General features: G+C 40.0%; 1 protein-coding gene across 5 annotated transcripts in view; it reads right to left on the reverse strand.

Annotated features, from left to right (window-relative positions):
- Positions 1 to 20,479, reverse strand: part of wdr45b (WD repeat domain 45B) — a 71,499-nt gene that overhangs the window by 30,227 nt on the left and 20,793 nt on the right. The window contains exons 5-10 of one of the 5 annotated variants that reach the window (XM_063074269.1): positions 19,236 to 19,330; positions 15,133 to 15,323; positions 7,960 to 8,045; positions 5,283 to 5,384; positions 4,232 to 4,349; positions 307 to 2,172 (exon numbers count right to left, since the gene is read on the reverse strand). In XM_063074269.1, coding sequence (XP_062930339.1) covers positions 2,083 to 2,172; positions 4,232 to 4,349; positions 5,283 to 5,384; positions 7,960 to 8,045; positions 15,133 to 15,323; positions 19,236 to 19,330 — 682 coding nt within the window. In that variant the 3' untranslated portion in view covers positions 307 to 2,082. Of the gene's footprint in view, positions 1 to 306; positions 2,173 to 4,227; positions 4,350 to 5,282; positions 5,385 to 7,959; positions 8,046 to 15,132; positions 15,324 to 19,235; positions 19,331 to 20,479 lie in introns of those variants that run through there. The other 4 variants (XM_063074267.1, XM_063074268.1, XM_063074270.1 and 1 more) reach the window with 4 other exon arrangements.

The following is a 20,479-nucleotide window of genomic DNA, read 5'->3' on the forward strand; positions in this document are numbered from 1 at the left end:
TGCATTTGCATCTTTTCTTCTGGACTAAATTCACCACCTTTGTCATCCACAATACTATCCTTATATTTTTCCTTCTGACTATAACATATCAAATGTGTGCAGTTTGTCTTTAAACAACCCTACAGGTATCAGAGGTGGCAGTTCCCAACAACAGATTCTAAAGCATCTAAAATATTCAGGAAACTTAATTGGAAAAATTGTACTTCAGGCATGATGATAAAACTCATTACAATCTTTGCTTTGACTAAATCTATTCAGGTTAACAGCACACAAATTTAATTAGTAACAAGTATTGAAGGTGACATTGACCTTTTATTAAGGCAGTGAAATAGCAAATTATACACAAATGATGAAACATTAATACATGAAAAATTTAATAAACATTTTTAGTAAAAAGTGGATGTAAGAGTTTTCATTAACAGAATTTTACATGCACACAGACTTATATACATTTTACTTGATTTTAATTTATAATTTCAGATTTGAAAGGTGCTTATAAAACACTGGTTAGTATTAAAGATATGTGCATTATTAAAGTTATCCTTGAACTCATTATGCAAGTCCCATTCATTAGCTGTACAATATCAGAGAAAGAGTGGCCTTGTAAAAGCTAGAGTGAAAGATGCTAACCATATATTGACAATACTAGCTCAATAGAATTTCAAATTAATCTTCCTTGTTTATGGGAAGCATTTTCTTAAGCCCAAGGTGAATTTTTCAAAATGTCTACATGCAGTTGTCCTATTGCAATTTTAAACTGAGGTATAATGCTGCATGTCAGATTTTAAAATAAGTTGCAGTAGTGTAACATTGCTTTAATGGTATGTCAGTTACATTTGTCTTGTCTATCAAATCAATACTCATTTCTAAATATAAACCACATCACTGTAATATATCCTTAGTCTATATCAGTCTGGTTTAACAGCAGATTTGAAAGTTTCATTTAAGTCTGGTCTGACAGTTTCTATAGAGAACTCATCCCCAGTGATTCTTGCCTTCAAAGAGCCAACCTTCTTTCAAAAATCATATCTGGTTAAGACAAATTGCACTAATTTAACCTGGTTAGTTTTTAAATCCAAACCATATATAAAATTATATCTAAGTGAATTTTGTGATTTCACAATTACAGCAATCAAATGAAAGCTGTCAGTTGTGGGGGGGAGAGAGGAGATGAAGGAAGATGACAAGGGAAATAATATGAACCATCTTTAACAATTCCATATTACACAGCTGTTTAATAGTTTATTCTGCAACATCTGATTGTTTTTCACATTTCAGTGTATAGAATGCTTTCTACCTAGATGCCAGATTGTTGGATAGAGACAAGTGTACCGGTGAAGCTTATTTCAGTCCCCATTACATCCAGACAAAAGACACATTTCCATTAAACAAACACTTCCAAAATTGATCAGAAAAGTAGAGTTTGCATTAAGGTTTTACAGCTGAATGTCTTCTGTGTTCATGTAACAAACACGACTAAAAATTTGGCATCCAGTTCAAAGTAAACAGCAGTTTAACTTTATGGATGTAATACCATACAAATCTATTCCAGTACCTCATCAAGTCAACAGTTCAGCTGTTTAATGTTGTGCATGTTCAATTTAACCATTTCACACTCAATGACTACATTCATTAGAATGAAAACTGACTAACTTTCAGGAAATTGTTTATCAAGAACACACACAACAGACAAGAAAAATTAGCAGGAACAGCATACAGTGTGGAACCTGCTTTCAAATGTCATACTGTAAACATCCAGATAAAAGAGTTTAAGCAGGCACAATTAGTTCTGCATTTAATATAAAAGTCTGAAGACTTGGTAACTGCCACTGGTCACCAAATTTAGTTTCTATTGACACTAGAGGATTTTCTTTCAACCCAGAAAGATTATAGAACAGGAAAATGGCAGAAATAATATGGAAGCATCAGGATGCTGCTTATCCAGTGGTCCATTCAGAGGTTAATTTTCCTCAGTTTAACCAATGTTTAGTCACGTAACTCTCATCTTGAGATAGCTAAAACAGCAACTCATCTGTTTTTAATTTTTGTAATTATATCCTTTACATCATATCTTATCATCAGTCATTTCCAGGAATTGCGCATACACATCCCGGGTGCATTCACCTTTGGTGTTGAATAAAAATTTGTAATAGCTGCCATCAGCACAAATTGCTGCAATGAAACAGAGACCAGTTTTAGTGCAGTAATGTTTTAACACTTGAAATATTTAAAATTACTTTATCCTTTCTCATTAAATAGAAAATATTCAGATGACTTAATTTCTACAAACTTTTTAATATGCAAACTTTGAATAGATTAGGTGTACAATGTGTACACAAGTTAGTAGTAAAATTATACACTATTCAACAACATTGAATTTGGAAATAAGACTGAAAAAAGAAAATGAGGAAACATATATAATGTTTTCTCTAAGCCCTCATAATTCTAAGATTTATGATCAGCTTTTCATTTGTCACATACATCAACAGTGGCATGTGGCAAACAAAACCAGCAAAGATCATGTTAAGCTGCCCAATGTCACAATATTCCCAGGACCAACATAGCATACCCACAACTCACTAATATACATTCAAAACTTAAGATGGAGAATAAATAGTTGTTTGCATAATTATCCAGAGTACAGTTGATGTTTCAGGCTGAGTCTCAGGGTACCAAAATGTCAACTATACCCTTTTCCACAGATGCTGAGTTCCTCCAGCATATTGTGTGTGTTGCTTGGATTTCCAGCATCTGCAGATTTTCTCTTGTTCGTGAATTAATGCCATGTAGGTTATGCCTCAATACAACGTAGATGTCTAGTATTTTCCTGAAACTAAACCCTTTTGGAAAGAATAAAGATTTCTTCTGTTCAAAACCAAAATTTTCAATCTCAGATCCTCCATGTAGAGTGGTTATCCAGATCTACTTATGCTTTATTGATGCACTCAACACAGTGGGGTAGAGGGATTTCAATAAAAGGAATTTACCTCAAGGTTGGATTTGCCTTTTTAGTGTGCTATACAATGCTGTAGTGGTGTACAACCAGAATCATGCACTGAACCAACACAATGGGGTTTCAGCTTAAGCTCTCAACTACAACTTGTGTCATGATCTTTAGGCTACATATCACTTAAAGAATTTTTCCTCATGTTAGCCACAGAATAGCTGCTGCTATGCAGACAAAAACAGGGAATTATATGATAATCCTCAGTGTGCATGGTTGTGTCCTGTTCAAGTCCTGTGCTAGTCTAAACAAGATAATAAGGCAGTGACTGCACCAGAAAGCTATAATGTGAACATAATATTTTAAGAATTAATGTTAATGAAGTTTCAGATCTTGAGTTATGAAGATAAGCAAGGCATTCTTGGCAGAATGCAGAGAAATTAAGTGACATTGAATGCATGAATACTTGAAGATAATTTATTGAGATAGCAGGAAGAACATGGAGCACATAGCTTGGGCCTTAAGTAGATAAAGAATTTTGGGGTAGATAACAAAACCGAGGTGAACAGAGCTGGAGCCAATTCTATAATGGGCATGATTTCATTTGGCAATGACCACCAGCACAAACTGATCGATAAATGGAAAATAAGAACTGGAAGAATCCCATTAACACATTCATTCACAACCAGGAACAGTCAGCAGCCACACTGCACCCAAGTCTACATTTAATGTAGATCTGATTCACTTGTTAAAAGCTTGCCTACCTCAACCTTGAAAATACTCAATAGTCCACATCTACCATCCTTGGAAACAATAGAGGCTATGTGGGAGGGAAGGGTTAGATTTATCTTTAAGTAGCTTAAAAGATTGCCACAACATTGTGGGTCAAAAAGCTTGTACTGTTCTGTTCCATTAGCCATTTGACTCCAAAATGAGTAATTTTTTTTAAGCCTGCTTCAAAGTTCCAGAGTCTCCTAAATTGGAAATACCCTCTCAACACACACGCCATGATCCTTAAATAATAATTCAATCAAGTGTTTTCCCATTCTTCTGAACAAGGAAGCCTGTCCAACCTTATTTAAAACAACCTGGCCATTCCAGATATTAGTTTAGTAAATGGTCTCTGACCTGCTTTCAATATATTAGCATCGCTACATAAAGAGACAAAAGACTGCATATAATAATCCAAATGTGCTATGCATAATCCATGTACCTGTATATACAATTCTCTACATATGCATTTCAATATCTACAGGCTGTGACTAGAGGAAAATGAAGCTTACCTACAACAGCATTTGTCTCAGCACCGAAGGCACAGATACAAGGTGACCCAGAAGGAACCTGAAACTTGGAAAAGCTCCACTTAGAACTGAAGTACTTTGGAAGGAAACTTGCTGATGCCAAACTGCAAATACAGGGAGTGGGTGGGGTGTAGAAAGAGAAGAATGAAGGAAGAAATTAGTAGCGCTTTTTTTTTTAAATGACTATTATAATTTAAGGCACCATCTCAAAAGTTATTCAGATTCAGAATTTGCAAAATGCACAACTTTCAATTTAAGTTCTCTAACAAACAGGATCCAAAATGAATCCCTCAGAACTGTAATTGTCAAGTAAAAAAAGTAATGTTTAGTCTTAGTTCAGAATGCTTTTTTCCAGTCAATATTTTTGGCAGCAAACGTCAAATTTATCCTTAAAAGGAGTATGGAGCAAGCTAATCAGAATGATGTATTAGGGTTAAATGAGAGAGACTGGTATGTCACCATCCACCCCAACAGCTTCCAATGCGCCTGAACCTTCAAGTCACTTGCGAACGCAAGGTCAGCAAGGCAAGGGCTGGCCACTGTACCTCCGTACATGTGACAATAACAAACCAATTCCAGTTAGAATAAGAGTACATTACTTAAAACTTTGATTTAGTCAACCCAACTTTCACAATTCAAAAGAATAAAAATATATTTTAAGTGATTATAGAAGCCATTAAATGAGTATGTGAAATAAAGAAACTCAATGAATAAATTGAAAATATCAAAACAGATCATTGGTTATTATGGTAATATATCATGAAATATGAAGTCAGCAAATGATGAGAAAGTTCGTATTATCTTACTGTATAGAAGATTAAAAGCAGTTTCTATTCCAATATTACTAGTCAAATTGCTTTGAGCAAATTGAATACAGTATTCCAAATTGGGCAACATGGTCACTTGCAATTCTAAAATCATAATTCACAATAGTTTCCCCAGTAAAACCAAACTGGTAGATCATGCTATACAAATTGGTATAGAAGGTATTTCATAATTAACACAAATCAAGCATTTTAAAATCTTATCTAATTTACCTAGATTGTTTGTTTCTTTTGGGATCCTCCGCAGCAAAAATATGAACAGTCCCGTGATCACTTGATACACAGATTAAAGAAGCATCTTGATTAAAATTAATGCTGCAAGACAAAATGCTCATTATTGAAAGAAGCATGGACAAAATGCATCAGTTTTCCCCCCCAATCTCCTCACCCAAAGTCTTTATATAGTTTGTAAGCAGCAAAATTGTAATTTTGGTATTGAACAGCAAGCATGGAGGGGGAGGCGCAAAGCACCAGAGGGAAGTGGAATAATTCCAGTCCTACTTACATGGTAGGCACTAACATACAAAGAATGAGCCTCTTCAGCCTACACCAGCATTTAATAAAATCTGACTGTAACCTCGACTCCACATTTATATTTACCCACAGTAACCTTTGTCCCCTTTCATCGTTAAGTATTTACCCGCTTTAAAGTATTCAATGACTACGCTTCCGCTGCTTTGGAGGAAAGAGGATATGAAAGAAATGTTGTCCCAGTTTAAATGGACACAATTTGGATCATAATCCAAATGACTACTCTGTAATTGTTAGAAGGTACTAGTCATATGATTTTGATTCTACAAATTGAAAAATATTGTACAGCTACATTAAATGGTACAGCCAGAAACTTCATCTACATTGCATTTTTAAAAGGACACTTAAGCTTTATAAAATAATAGCAAATCATTTTATGTTGCCCTCTGCAGCTTCTAAACATTTGTCATATTAAACCATTAATGTTGCAACAATCACAAAATACTGTACAAGCACTGTACATTCCCACCCCTATGGATGCTGCCTGGCCTGCTGAGTCCCTCCAGCATTTTGTGTACGCGTTGCTTGGATTTCCAGCATCTAGATTTTCTCATTTGTGAATGTTGCAACAATATACAGTAAAACCTCAGGATGTTCAGGATTTGTGCCGCTGGACTGTTAGATTTTCCTTTCTACCAGATACTATTCTACCATACAGTTCTGATTCACTTTTCTTAAGGAATTATTATACTAGTCCTTCCTGGTAACCCAGCAAGACAGATGCCAAACAATCAGCATTCTGTTTAGTCAAGTGGAACAAAGAGTTACCGTTCTGTTATATATTAAATACTGTTGTTGCTCAAATATATGCAAGAAAATAAAGTTTAAATTTAAAGCAATTGGTTATATTTAACAAAAAAAGTGTGCAATATCCAATATATTACAAGTTCTGATCAAATGCAATGTGAGACAACATTCCTGAATACAATACACTATACATTTGAGGTTTCCTTCAAAATAATTAAGAAATGCAAAGAATTTCAGATGTGGCCCTTATGGAGAATAGTTTCAACATGTAGTATGAAATGGTAAAATAAAAGAATTAACAATTGCCTGAAGGCCACGTCTAAAAACATGATGATTTAGAGGAAACTCTTTAAAAATTAGTCTTACATGAACATTTCCCTACTGGGTTATAGGAAATTACAAGGAACTACCTAGATCAGCAATAATTAAATTATAATACTAAAAAGATCTTAACATCTTACAACTAGATGTGTCTACAATGTCATCCTTTAATAGAAACAAAATGCTGTATGTTTGCACCAGGTTCCAAATATGCTTGATGTCAGGCTCAATCAGTGTGAAATTGACTACTTTTTAATCAAAACCACCAAAGCTTCTGCCTTTGTTCCATCAAGACTCCCAACCAATATTTATTCCTCAATGCAAACACTGGTTGCATGGACAACAGGAATTCTGCAGATGCTGGAAATTCAAGCTGTTACTGGTTTCCTGGAACTTGCTTTTCTCAAATTGACTGCCTCATTTCCTTACATTAACAGAGCATTTAGACATAAATGCATCTTGTTCCTAAGAATCATCTTGCACTGTCAGTTGAAAATCAAGAGTTTACAGTACTGTGCAAAAGTCTTAGGCACATTTATATAGCTAAGGTGCCTAAAACTTTTGCACAGTATTTTTAACTATTGCACTGTCCTGCTATCACAAAATAAACAACTTTCCTGATAAGTGTGAGTGATTATAAACATGATTCTGATATGGGTCTCTATTGTGAACAGAGTTGGGGGGGGGAGAAGAGAAAGAGGGAAGGAGAGGGAATCATGGTTGGGAAAAGGGGGAAGAGGGGAGGGAGTGGGAAGCACCAGAAAGACATTCTGTAATGACATGCAATAAATCAACTGTTTGGAATCAAATCACGCCTTTGCATAGTATTGTATTTCCTAATATCTCTTGCTATGAGCAGCACCTATAACACGTAGAGTGCTTTAGAACTACATAAAGATTTTATAATGAACTGATTTTTTTTGTCATTTTAGATTGAGGAAAAAATTCAGTAGGGCTCCGCGTCAAGAGGACATAGTCGACAGGATGGAACATTGGAAGCGCGAGTCATTATAATAATTGGATTTCAGAATCTAATTGAGAAATAAAAACATTCCAAATGCTTCCGGTCTGTGTGCTTATGTCAATGATTCATCGTTCAGTAACACTTTCAACAATAGTATTGGAAAAGAATCACACAGATTGTTTTTGTTCTGTTGAGTAACCACCAGGAATTCTATCGAAATAGAATAACTTTGCAGCTCACAAATAAACTACATTCTTAACACACAGAAGCAAATACAATAACCAATGCTGAAAGATATTAGTGCAAGCAGCAGAGTTTTGTACGTACCAATAAATGTTTGCTGCTTGTGACCCCCTTCTCAACTCTTGGATGAGCTGTCCTGTCGTAGTGTCAAAAACTCGAATCAAGGTTCCCTGTGACAATAGCATTTTGTTTTAAACTACACATGTATTCAATGGTATCATTTATAAAATAGATAAGCACAGATTTAATTCATTTTCTACAACTGGCTTTAGTTTTTAAAAAGTTCAAGTCACTCTTACCAGTTAATTGCTACTCAATTGAAAATAGTAGGCAATATTACTCCTATTAAATACAGTGCCTATAAAAACATAGAAACATAGAAAATAGGTGCAGGAGTAGGCCATTCGGCCCTTCGAGCCTGCACCGCCATTTATTATGATCATGGTTGATCATCCAACTCAGAACCCAGCCTTCCCTCCATACCCCCTGACCCCTGTAGCCACAAGGGCCATATCTAACTTCCTTTTAAACATAACTAATGAACTGGCCTCAACAGTTTGCTGTGGCAGAGAATTCCACAGATTCACCACTCTCTGTGTGAAGAAGTTTTTCCTAACCTCGGTCCTAAAAGGCTTCCCCTCTATCCTCAAACTGTGACCCCTCGTTCTAGACCTCCCCAACATCGGGAACAATCTTCCCGCATCTAGCCTGTCCAATCCCTTTAGGATCTTATACGTTTCAATCAGATCCCCCCTCAATCTTCTAAATTCCAACGAGTACAAGCCCAGTTCATCCAGTCTTTCTTCCTATGAAAGACCTGCCATCCCAGGAATCAATCTGGTGAACCTTCTTTGTACTCCCTCTATGGCAAAGATGTCTTTCCTCAGATTAGGGGACCAAAACTGCACACAATACTCCAGGTGTGGTCTCACCAAGGCCTTGTACAACTGCAGTAGTACCTCCCTGCTCCTGTACTCAAATCCTCTCGCTATAAATGCCAGCATACCGTTCGCCTTTTTCACCGCCTGCTGTACCTGCATGCCCACTTTCAATGACTGGTGTATAATGACACCCAGGTCTCGTTGCACCTCCCCTTTTCCTAATCGGCCACCATTCAGATAATAATCTGTTTTCCTATTTTTGCCACCAAAGTGGATAACTTCACATTTATCCACATTAAATTGCATCTGCCATGAGTTTGCCCACTCACCCAACCTATCCAAGTCACCCTGCATCCTCTTAGCATCCTCCTCACTGCTAACACTGCCACCCAGCTTTGTGTCATCCGCAAACTTGGAGATGCTGCATTTAATTCCCTCATCCAAGTCATTAATATATATTGTAAACAACTGGGGTCCCAGCACTGAGCCTTGCGGTACCCCACTAGTCACCGCCTGCCATTCTGAAAAGGTCCCGTTTATTCCCACTCTTTGCTTCCTGTCTGCTAACCAATTCTCCACCCACACCAATACCTTACCCCCAATACCGTGTGCTTTAAGTTTGCACACTAATCTCCTGTGTGGGACCTTGTCAAAAGCCTTTTGAAAATCCAAATATACCACATCCACTGGTTCTCCCCTATCCACTCTACTAGTTACATCCTCAAAAAATTCTATGAGATTCGTCAGACATGATTTTCCTTTCACAAATCCATGCTGACTTTGTCCGATCATTTCACCGCTTTCCAAATGTGCTGTTATCACATCCTTGATAACTGACTCCAGCAGTTTCCCCACCACCGACGTTAGGCTAACCGGCCTATAATTCCCCGGTTTCTCTCTCCCTCCTTTTTTAAAAAGTGGGGTTACATTAGCCACCCTCCAATCCTCAGGAACTAGTCCAGAATCTAACGAGTTTTGAAAAATTATCACTAATGCATCCACTATTTCTTGGGCCACTTCCTTAAGCACTCTGGGATGCAGACCATCTGGCCCCGGGGATTTATCTGCCTTCAATCCCTTCAATTTACCTAACACCACTTCCCTACTAACATGTATTTCGCTCAGTTCCTCCATATCACTGGACCCTCTGTCCCTTACTATTTCTGGAAGATTATTTATGTCCTCCTTAGTGAAGACAGAACCAAAGTAATTATTCAATTGGTCTGCCATGTCCTTGCTCCCCATAATCAATTCACCTGTTTCTGTTTGCAGGGGACCTACATTTGTCTTTATCAGTCTTTTCCTTTTTACATATCTATAAAAGCTTTTACAGTCCGTTTTTATGTTCTCTGCCAGTTTTCTCTCATAATCTTTTTTCCCCTTCCTAATTAAGCCCTTTGTCCTCCTCTGCTGAACTCTGAATTTCTCCCAGTCCTCAGGTGAGCCACTTTCTCTGGCTAATTTGTATGCTACTTCTTTGGAATTGATACTATCCCTAATTTCTCTTGTCAGCCACGGGTGCACTACCTTCCTTGATTTATTCTTTTGCCAAACTGGGATGAACAATTGTTGTAGTTCATCCATGCAACCTTTAAATGCCTGCCATTGCATATCCACCGTCAATCCTTGAAGTGTCATTTGCCAGTCTATCTTAGCTAATTCACGTCTCATACCTTCAAAGTTACCCCTCTTTAAGTTCAGAACCTTTGTTTCTGAATTAACTACGTCACTCTCCATGTTAATGAAGAATTCCACCATATTATGGTCACTCTTACCCAAGGGGCCTCTCACAACAAGATCGCTAATTAACCCTTCCTCATTGCTCAAAACCCAGTCCAGAATAGCCTGCTCTCTAGTCGGTTCCTCGACATGTTGGTTCAAAAAACCATCCCGCATACATTCCAAGAAATCCCCTTCCTCAGCACCTTTACCAATTTGGTTCACCCAGTCTACATGTAGATTGAAGTCACCCATTATAACTGCTGTTCCTTTATTGCACACATTTCTAATTTCCTGTTTAATACCATCTCCGACCTCACTACTACTGTTAGGTGGCCTGTACACAACTCCCACCAGCGTCTTCTGCCCCTTAGTGTTACGCAGCTCTACCCATATCGATTCCACATCTTCCCGGCTTATGTCCTTCCTTTCTATTGCGTTAATCTCTTTTTTAACCAGCAACGCCACCCCACCTCCCCTTCCTTCATGTCTATCCCTCCTGAATATTGAATATCCCTGAACGTTGAGCTCCCATCCCTGGTCACCCTGGAGCCATGTCTCTGTGATCCCAACTATATCATAATCATTAATAACAATCTGCACTTTCAATTCATCCACCTTATTACGAATGCTCCTTGCATTGACACATAAAGCCTTCAGGCGCTCTTTTACAACTCTCTTAGCCCTTTTTAATGCTTGCCCTGGATTTGTCGGCCTGCCACTTTTACTTTTCCCCTTTGTACTTTTTGCTTCTACGCTCACTTTACACCCCTCTGTCTCTCTGCACTGGTTCCCATCCCTCTGTTGTGAACTAACCTCCTCACACCTAGCCGCTTTAATTTGATTCCCACCCCCCAACCATTCTAGTTTAAAGTCACCTCAGTAGCCCCCGCTAATCTCCCTGCCAGGATATTGGTCCCCCTAGGATTTAAGTGTAACCCGTCCTTTTTGTACAGGTCACACCTGCGCCAAAAGAGGTCCCAATGATCCAAAAACTTGAATCCCTGCCCCCTGCTCCAATCCCTCAGCCACGCATTTATCCTCCACCTCATCGCATTCCTACTCTCACTGTCACGTGGCACAGGCAGTAATCCCGAGATTACTACCTTTGCGGTCCTTTTTCTCAACTCCCTTCCTAGCTCCCTATATTCTTCTTTCAGGACCTCATCCCTTTTCCTACCTATGTCATTGGTACCTATATGTACCAGGACCTCTGGCTCTTCACCCTCCCACTTCAGGATATCTTGGACACGATCAGAAATATCCCGGACCCTGGCACCAGGGAGGCAAACTACCATCCGAGTCTCTGGACTGCGTCCACAGAATCGCCTATCTGACCCCCTTACTATCGAGTCCCCTATCACAACTGCCCTCCTCTTCCTTTCCCTACCCTTCTGAGCTACAGGGCCAGACTCTGTGCCGGAGGCAGGGCCACTGTCGCTTCCCCCGGGTAAGCTGTCCCCCCCAACAGTACTCAAACAGGAGTACCTGTTGTTAAGGGGCACAGCCGCCGGGGTACTCCCCATCACCTGCCTTTTCCCCTTCCCCCTCCTAACCGTGACCCACTTGTCTGCCTCCCGTGGCCCCGGCGTGACCACCTGCCTTCCACTCCTCTCTATCACCTCCTCGCTCTCCCTGACCAGATGAAGGTCATCGAGCTGCAGCTCCAGTTCCGTAACACGGTCCCTTAGGAGCTGCATCTCGATGCACTTGGCGCAGATGTAGACGTCCGGGAGGCTTGGAGACTCCAGGGCCTCCCACATCCGACACCGAGAACAGCAAACTGCCCTCACAGTCATAATGCCCCTCTCCTCAAATAGCAACAGAAAATGAATGTCAAACCTTCCTCGCCTCGCCCGTTTCTGCCTAAGCCCGGTGAGCCGAAGCCCTTTAAGTCTTCACTCTGCTCCCGGCTCACTCCGCTGCCCGCAAACTACGCTGCCCGCTCTCTGAGGCTCTGTTCCTTTTAAATCTGCCGCGCTGCACTGCCCGACGTCACACGCCTGCGCAGTCCCGCCTCTCAGAAAGTATTCACCCTCCCTTGACAGTTTTCATGTTTTATTGTTTTACAACATTGAAACACAGTGGGTTTAACTTGGCTTTTTTTGACACTGATCAACAGAAACTCTTTTGTGTCAAAGCGAAAACATATCACTACAAAGTGATCTAAATTAATTACAAATATACAGCGCAAAATAATTGTTTGCATAAGTACTCACCCCCTTTTTGTGACACACCAAAACATCACTGGTTCAGCCAGTTCATTTTAGAAGTAACACAATTAGTTAAATGGGGATCACTGTGTGCAGTCAAAGTGTTTGAATTGACTGTAGTAAAAATACACCTGTATCTGGAAGGTCCAACTGTTGGTGAGTCAGTATCCTGGCAAAAAACTACACCCTGAAGATAAAAGAACACTCCAAGCAACTCCGCGAAAAGCTTGTTGAAAAGCACAAGGGGGAGATGGATACAATAAAATTTCTAAGTCATTGAACATCCCTTAGAGTACAGTTAAGTCAATCATCAAATGGAAAGAATATGGCACAGCTGTAAATCTGCCTACAGCAGGCCGTCCTCAAAAAATAACTCTGCAAGAAGGGACTAGTGAGAGAGGCCACCAAAAGACCCATGACAATTCCAGCAGAATTGCAAGCTTCAGTGGTTGAGATGGGAGAGACTGCACATATAGCAACTGTTGCCCAGGTGCTTCACCAGTCACGGCTTTATGGGAGACTGACAAAGAGAAAGCTACTGTTGAAAAAAAACCCTCATGAAATCTCAGCTGGAGTTTGCCAGAAGGCACGTGGGAGACTCTGAAGTCAGCTGGAAGAAGGTTCTATATTCTGATGAAACCAAAATTGAGCTCTTTGGTCATCAGACTAAATGCTATGTTTGGCTTAGGTCAAACACGACACATAATCAAACACACACCTTCCAAACTGAAGCATGGTGGTGGCTACATTATGCTGTGGGGATGCTTCACTGCAGCAGGCCCTGGAAGGCTTGTGAAGGTAGATGGTAAAATGAATGCAGCAAAATACAGGGAAATCCTGGAGGGAAACCTGATGCAGTCTGCAAGAGAACTGCGACTTGGGAGAAGATTTGTTTTCCAGCAAGACAATGACCCCAAGCATAAAGCCAAAGCTACACAGGAATGGCTTAAAAACAACAATGTTAATGACCTGGAGTGGTCAAGTCAGAATCCAGACCTCAATCCAACTGAGAATGTGTGGCTGGACTTGAAAAAGGCTGTTCATTCATGATCCCCATGCAAACTGACAGGGCTCAAGTAGTTTTGTAAAAAAGAATGGGGAAAAATTGCAGTGTCCAGATGTGCAAAGCTGGTAAAGACCTATCCACATGGATTCAGGGCTGTAATTAAAATTGTTGCCAAAAGTGCATATAATAAATACTGATTTGAAGGAAGTGAATACTTATGCAATCAATTATTTTGTGTTTTATATTTGTAATTAATTTAGATCACTTTGTGATTGATCTGTTTTCACTTTGCCACAAAAATGTCTTTTTCTGTTTATCAGTGTCAAAAAAAAGGCGAATTAAATCCACTGATTTTATGTCATAAAACATGAAAACTTCCCAAGGGGTGAATACCTTCTATAAGCACTATATATCCACATTTCTCAAGTTATTTAAACGTCAATTCTTAAACTTGTATTATGTAGATGATTACTTATGTTCTAGAATGCTTAAGAGATTGAACTTTACTAGTGAAATCAAACATGCTTTTTTCCTCTATTATGTTGCTCTTCCCTTTTTACAGTCGTAAAGCAATTAGGTGTCTCATTATGCCCCTTTTGTTATGACACAGCTGCCACAAAAATAATTTCCCCCTTTAACAGGTCAACAATTATTTTTTGTCAAATATCTAACACCATTACATTTACTGTTCTGTCACCTTATCAGTTGAGCACTTACAGTATTTACTTCTCACTGATAATCCAAGATGAATGTTTAGTTTTCTCTTTTGATCATAAAAGAGAGCATTCACTTGAAAGCTTGCGACATGCTTCTCAACCTTCATCTTTCACTTAAAGAAAAAGGCAGGAACAGACTACATGGCCTGTTGATCCTGTCATTCAACACAGCTAATCGTCAAGCTCACGTACTTACCTACCTGAACTAGTTTCATTATGGGCATCATCCGCAGCTTGCTGTTAACAGAGAATGCTAGGAGTTAATTTCCCCTGACCTGTTCCAAATTAACAGCCTCCTTGTTCTGACACCATTTCTTTGAAGGCCAAACAACTGCCCATTCAATGGCAGAAGGTGGAAATGTTTATATTAAGTCATGACCCAAACCGCAAGTTCAGATGAGAACATTGGCACCAGAAAGTTACCGCAATTTTCACTAACGTTTGAAAGGAGTTCAGCATAAACCAAAATGCAGTTATAGTGCTAGATTTAAGTGCAGTCAAATAGAAAATAAATTCCTTATGTTTCAATTAAATATCTGCAAATGAACTATTTGATACATTTGTGTTTCAGCAAAACTATGGTAAATACATACACGTCAACTGTTAAAGTAGCTGCACCAAGGAAATAATTTTGAATAATGGTGCTTATTTAACTGGCGAAGCAAAACAATATTCAACAAAAAGGAAACAAATTTCTTCTGCATTAATCTGTCTACACTGACCTTTTCTGAAGCTGTGGCAATGCGTGTCCCCTGAAGATTTAAAGCAATGCAGCTCAAAGCTCCTTCATGTGCTGGTATGTCAACTGGAGGCTTTTCAGTACTAGCTAAATCCACAATTTGCACATGCCCAGTATGGGTTCCTGGAAATGCTAGAAGAGAATTGTTGCTATTTGGACAAAGGACACATAACCCTGAAAGAAAAGAAATGACACACCAATATAGAAGTTAATAAGGCTTTGAGATCAGGGTTTTTTTTTAAAAAGCAAACCTTGTTTCATCTGAACCAAAGTTAAGTCTGACATCAAGAAGGCTCCACAATAGTGTAGCAGTTAGCACAAAGCTATTACAGTTAGGGGTGTTCTGGAATTCAATCCCGGTTCTGCTCTGTAAGGAGCCTTTGTACATCCTCCCTGTGAAATATGTGGATTTTACCCCAGGTGCTCCAGTTTCTTCCCACAGTCCAAAAGATGCACTGGGTAGGTTAACTGGTCATTGCAAATTGTCCTGTGATTAGGCTGGGGTTAATTGAGGTTGTGGGATTGCTGGGCGGCATGGCTCAAAGCGCTGGAAAGGCCGATTTCACATTGCATCACTAAATAAATAACATTTTGTCCTTATTGTGTGATCAAAGAACCACTTGCACATCAAGATTCAAGTTTTGGCATAAGGTTATAGCATCCTGTGCAACCGCAGATTTCAAGTTCGACTGCTCGTCATTAATGACAGCTCAGGACAAAACAAATAAGCATCAGCAGGTCACCCTGCATCTGTGGAAAGGAGAACAATTAAAGTTTCAAGTTGAAGATTCATCAAAACAAGGCAAGGTCTGAGAAGTCCTTGAAACTTTGAAAAGTATTCAACTCTGTTTCTCTGTCCCTGAATTGGAATGATTACATTTTGTTTAAGATTATTAGGATTTGTAGGTTTTTTTTAAATTTTCCATTCACTCAGCATTTCCGATTCAATGCTCCATCTGGCAGTGGTCACGAAAGACATGGATTTAAGACGAGTAGCAAAATGTTTCATAGGAATCTGAGGAAGAATTTTTCCACTGATAAGGTGACTTAAATCTGACATGCACTGCCCGAGAGGTGTTGAAAGCATCTAGACAAAGATTTGAATCACCGAGGCATAGTAGGTTATGGACCAAGTGTCAGAAAAAGAATTAATAGAGATTTGCACAGTGGGCAAAAGAGCCCTGATTCTGTGTTTTTTTTTCTGTGACACACTGGCCTCAGCAAAGGACATCTTAAGCAAGCCATCTTCTTTAAGTTAATTATCTACCACATTCACAGATGAATATGCCAAAGCAAGTTGTTGACTGAAGGATCACCTCATTGCCTTTACCTTCTTGGCATGCCTGTAATCCTGTGTTGTTAGGCCACCAGACCAATCTTCATTTTTATTAAGTAGTGCTTGAGTCAGTAATACACCACAAAAACAGGTCTCAACCCAGCTTATTCATGACAACCATGATACCCATCAAGCTAGTTTGATTTGTTCCATTTCCCCCTATGTATACACCAGGATTGTCCTCCTTTCATGGTTATGCTGGAACAGGGGTCCCCAACCTTTTTTGCACCGCAGACCGGTTTAATATTGACAATATTCTTGCGGATCGGCCGACCTGGGAGAGAGGGGTGGTGTTAATCACAACCGGAATATAGGTGATAAGCTAATACACTCAATTTCATTTCTAAAAGGGTTTATCCAACGAATTTAACATTAAACACAGCGCATATTTTCCTCGCATGAATAGTGATAAGTCAATTATAAGTCATAAAGGGGTTCCTTATGTCCAGTCTATTCCACAATTTAGTTTCCGTTGCATTCATTGCAGAAAATCCCGCTTCACAGAGATATGATGTTAGAAATGGAAGCAACGTTTTCAGTGCTTTCATGGTTATCTCAGGATATTCAGCCTTGACTTTGATCCAGAATGCTGGCAGAGATGTTATGTCAAACATACTTTTCAGCCCACCGTCATTTGCAAGCTCGAGGAGTTGATCTTCTTCCAGCGCTGACATGGATGATTCACCAGGGACATTCACAAATGGGTCACGGACCCACTGCTTTGCACATCTTGGGTCATTTGCGGTTGGGAAATAACGCTATTCTGTCGACAGCGAAGATAAGTGTTCGTAAACCAGCTGTGAGCCTCAGTCCCTCCCAAATTCCCAGCTAATGTTGGGAACATGTCAAATATGCCCCTGTCCACTCGCCGTCCCCACAGTTCCAGTTTGGCTGTGAAAGCAGACACTTTATCTACCAAGTTGAAGACAGTTGTCATTCTCCCCTGAAGTGACAAATTCAGTTCATTGAGCAGGTTGAAGATGTCACACAGATAAGCGAGTTTTGCTATCCACTCCTCGTCACTGAAGTGTGCCGCCAGTGGTGACTTTTTTCTTGAAAGAAATCCCTGCAACTGCTCTCTTAACTCAAAAACCCTGGCCAGGTCACTCCCCCTTGATAGCCACCTGACTTCAGTGTGTAAGAGAAGGCGTTTGTGGTCTGCATCCACTTCCTCGCAAAGCTGCTCAAACAGACGAAAGTTAAGGGCTTTTGCTTTGATGTGAATGATAACTTCAACAACGTCACTCAATATGCTGTTAAGATCAGGTGACATTTTTTGGCTAGCCAGCATTTCCCTGTGTGTGACATTCAGGAGCAACCTCTGACTCGGGGAGTGAAACCAGACTCGTTAATCCGTTCCAACAGCTGTGCTTCGATGTCCTCCACTATGTCGATAACTGTGGTAGCTGAAAGAGAAACCTGTGCCATCTTGTTAGCTGCAGCTTCTCCCAAAAGTACGCGCTCTCAGAGCAGCATTTGTGGAGATGGTGGCTCTCAGCACTTGCTTCTGTTCCCCTTGCTCACGTTTTTTCTGCTCAAAAAACTCAACGGGTTTGCCTTGAAGTGCAGGGTGCTTGGACTCAAAGTTCCGAAGCAGTTTTGAGGGCCTCATTAGACAGCTTGTCTCCACATATCACACACAGTGGGCTTGGAGCGTGCAAGTCACCAGTCGCAATAAAGCCATATTTTATGTACAATTCGTCGTATTTTCTATTGAAGGATGCTTTCTTTTTTTTTGCAGTCTCGGCCTCAGCTGTCTCTGCGTTATCATCATCGTTAGGCCTTTTATGTCCCCTACCATCTCTTCCAAAGAAATTCTCAAGTGACGTTTGTGTTTTCACTCATCGAGTAGTTGCAGGTTAATGACCGACTGATGACCTCGTGTGCATTCAAGTTCAACAGTGGGCATGACAGGGAATGAGGAAAGGTGCAGTTGACTCATATCATTTCCTCACAGCCCAGTAGCACATGCTTTGCGGCCCGGTACCAGTTCGCAGCCCGGTGGTTGGGGGCCGCTGTGCTAGAATTAGCAAAATGCCAAGGCTGTACATTACAATTGATGGTGAATACAAATCTGTTGTTGCTGATGGTCCATGATATCCTGCCATGGAATCAAAGACTACCTGTCATTGTGGATACAAAGGGACACTTTAATGAGCTAATCCTGCAAAGTCCTCTTCATGAGCAACCACCACTTACCAAAAATGGTGGTGGGGGGGTGGGGGAGCTGTTCTTTTAAGCCATGGTCAACAAAACACTAAGTTTTCCCAGTCAGCATATATATTGTGCTTTGATGTCCTTAATGCTGCAGTTAAGTGCTGTTTCAATGCAGGGAGTATTAATTTATTGGTCAGAGGTGGTCTGTAACTTGAGAAGGACAATGTTTCTTCATAACTCAACTTAGTCCAGTCCTGATGAAGGGTCTCAGCCCAAAACGTCGACTTTATTCCCATTCATAGATGCTGCCTGACCTGCCGAGCTCCTCCAGCTCATTGTGTGTATTGCTCCAATTTCCAGCATCTGCAGTACCTATTGTGTCTATCATAACTCAACAATGGTGTTAATGGAATATGAAGGGCAGAACACAATTGCAGATGTAATCTCATCAAGGCTTTAAACATTTTCCAAATTACACCAATTGCAGACAAGATGTTTTATGGGTGCAAAAATGAATACAGAATTGAAGGTTTGCTGACAGAATCTAGTGAAGGTCTGATACTGGCCATGTACTCTGAAAAATACCAACTTACCTTTTGGATTGTAGCAAGTTTCAAAGACGTGTAGTTGATGAGGATTGTGAGTGAATGTGAAGACCTTAATCATGGAATCCAAAACTACTACAATCCTGTAAGAAAAAAAAACAAGTTATGGTGGGAGTAAGGTGAGGGGTGTAATAAAATTCAAGTCCAAGCCTTTCTGAAAGCTCAGGTGGACGATGTCCATCAGATTGGTCTCATCATTCCAAAGTTTATACAAACATGCAAGGTACAACTCTTTCTGAAAGATGTTAAGAACCTTCGAAGGCCCTTTTGCTATGTTTATTTTGACCTTTATGGGCTGCTGTCAAACTTCTCTGTGTGTTACATACTGAACATAATGTGAGAGGGCATTCTGGGTAGATGACTTACAAGTACCATAACCAGCTTCACATTTGTTCTTCACCTCTCTGTCTCTCGTGTGTGCTATTCACGGCCACCTGGCTTCCCGGTACTACAAACATAACAACTGGCGACGAGGTGACAAGCCCTCATGTGACATTTATTGTTTTGTTCCCTTTGGTAAGGAAAGCCCGTGTGAAACACTGGCAGTGTACCACTGTGTGATGTGGGTCAGCAAAAAAAAAACAGATGTAGGAAGTGTGGTGAGTGAAGAATCCCAGGGGAGAGAACAAAAAAATGGGGCAAGGGGGGCAAAATAGCAAGGGTAAAAAGACCCTGATGGGAGTTGTATACAGTAGTAAGGATGTCTCCTACAAATTACAACAGGAGATAGAAAATGGAGCCAGAAGAACAATGTTACAATAGTCATGGGGGACTTCAATATGCAGGTAGATTGAGAAAATCAGGTTGTGCTGGTTTCCAGGAAGGGGAGTTTCTAGTTTCTAGAGTGCCTATGAGATGGCTTTTTAGTGCAGCTTGTGGTTGAGCCCACTAGGGGGAAATCAGCTATTCGGGACTGGGCGTTGTGCAATGAACCAGAATTGATTAGAGAGCTTAAAGTAAAAGAACCCTTAGAGCCAAGTGATCAGAATATGATGAAATTCACCCTGAAATTTAAGGAGAAGCTAAAGTCAGATGCATTAGCATTACAATGGAGTAAAGGGAAATACAGAGGCCTGAGAGAGGAGATGGTCAGAACATGAGAAGTGTTTGATAGCAGAGCAACAATGGCTGGAATTTCTGGAAGCAATTCAGAAAGCACTGGATGTATACAATCCCAAAGAGGAAGTAGTATTCTAAAGGCACAATGACACAACCGTGACTAACAAGAGAAG

The sequence above is a fragment of the Mobula hypostoma genome, chromosome 22 (assembly GCF_963921235.1).
Source record: "Mobula hypostoma chromosome 22, sMobHyp1.1, whole genome shotgun sequence".
Lineage (NCBI taxonomy): Eukaryota > Metazoa > Chordata > Chondrichthyes > Myliobatiformes > Myliobatidae > Mobula > Mobula hypostoma.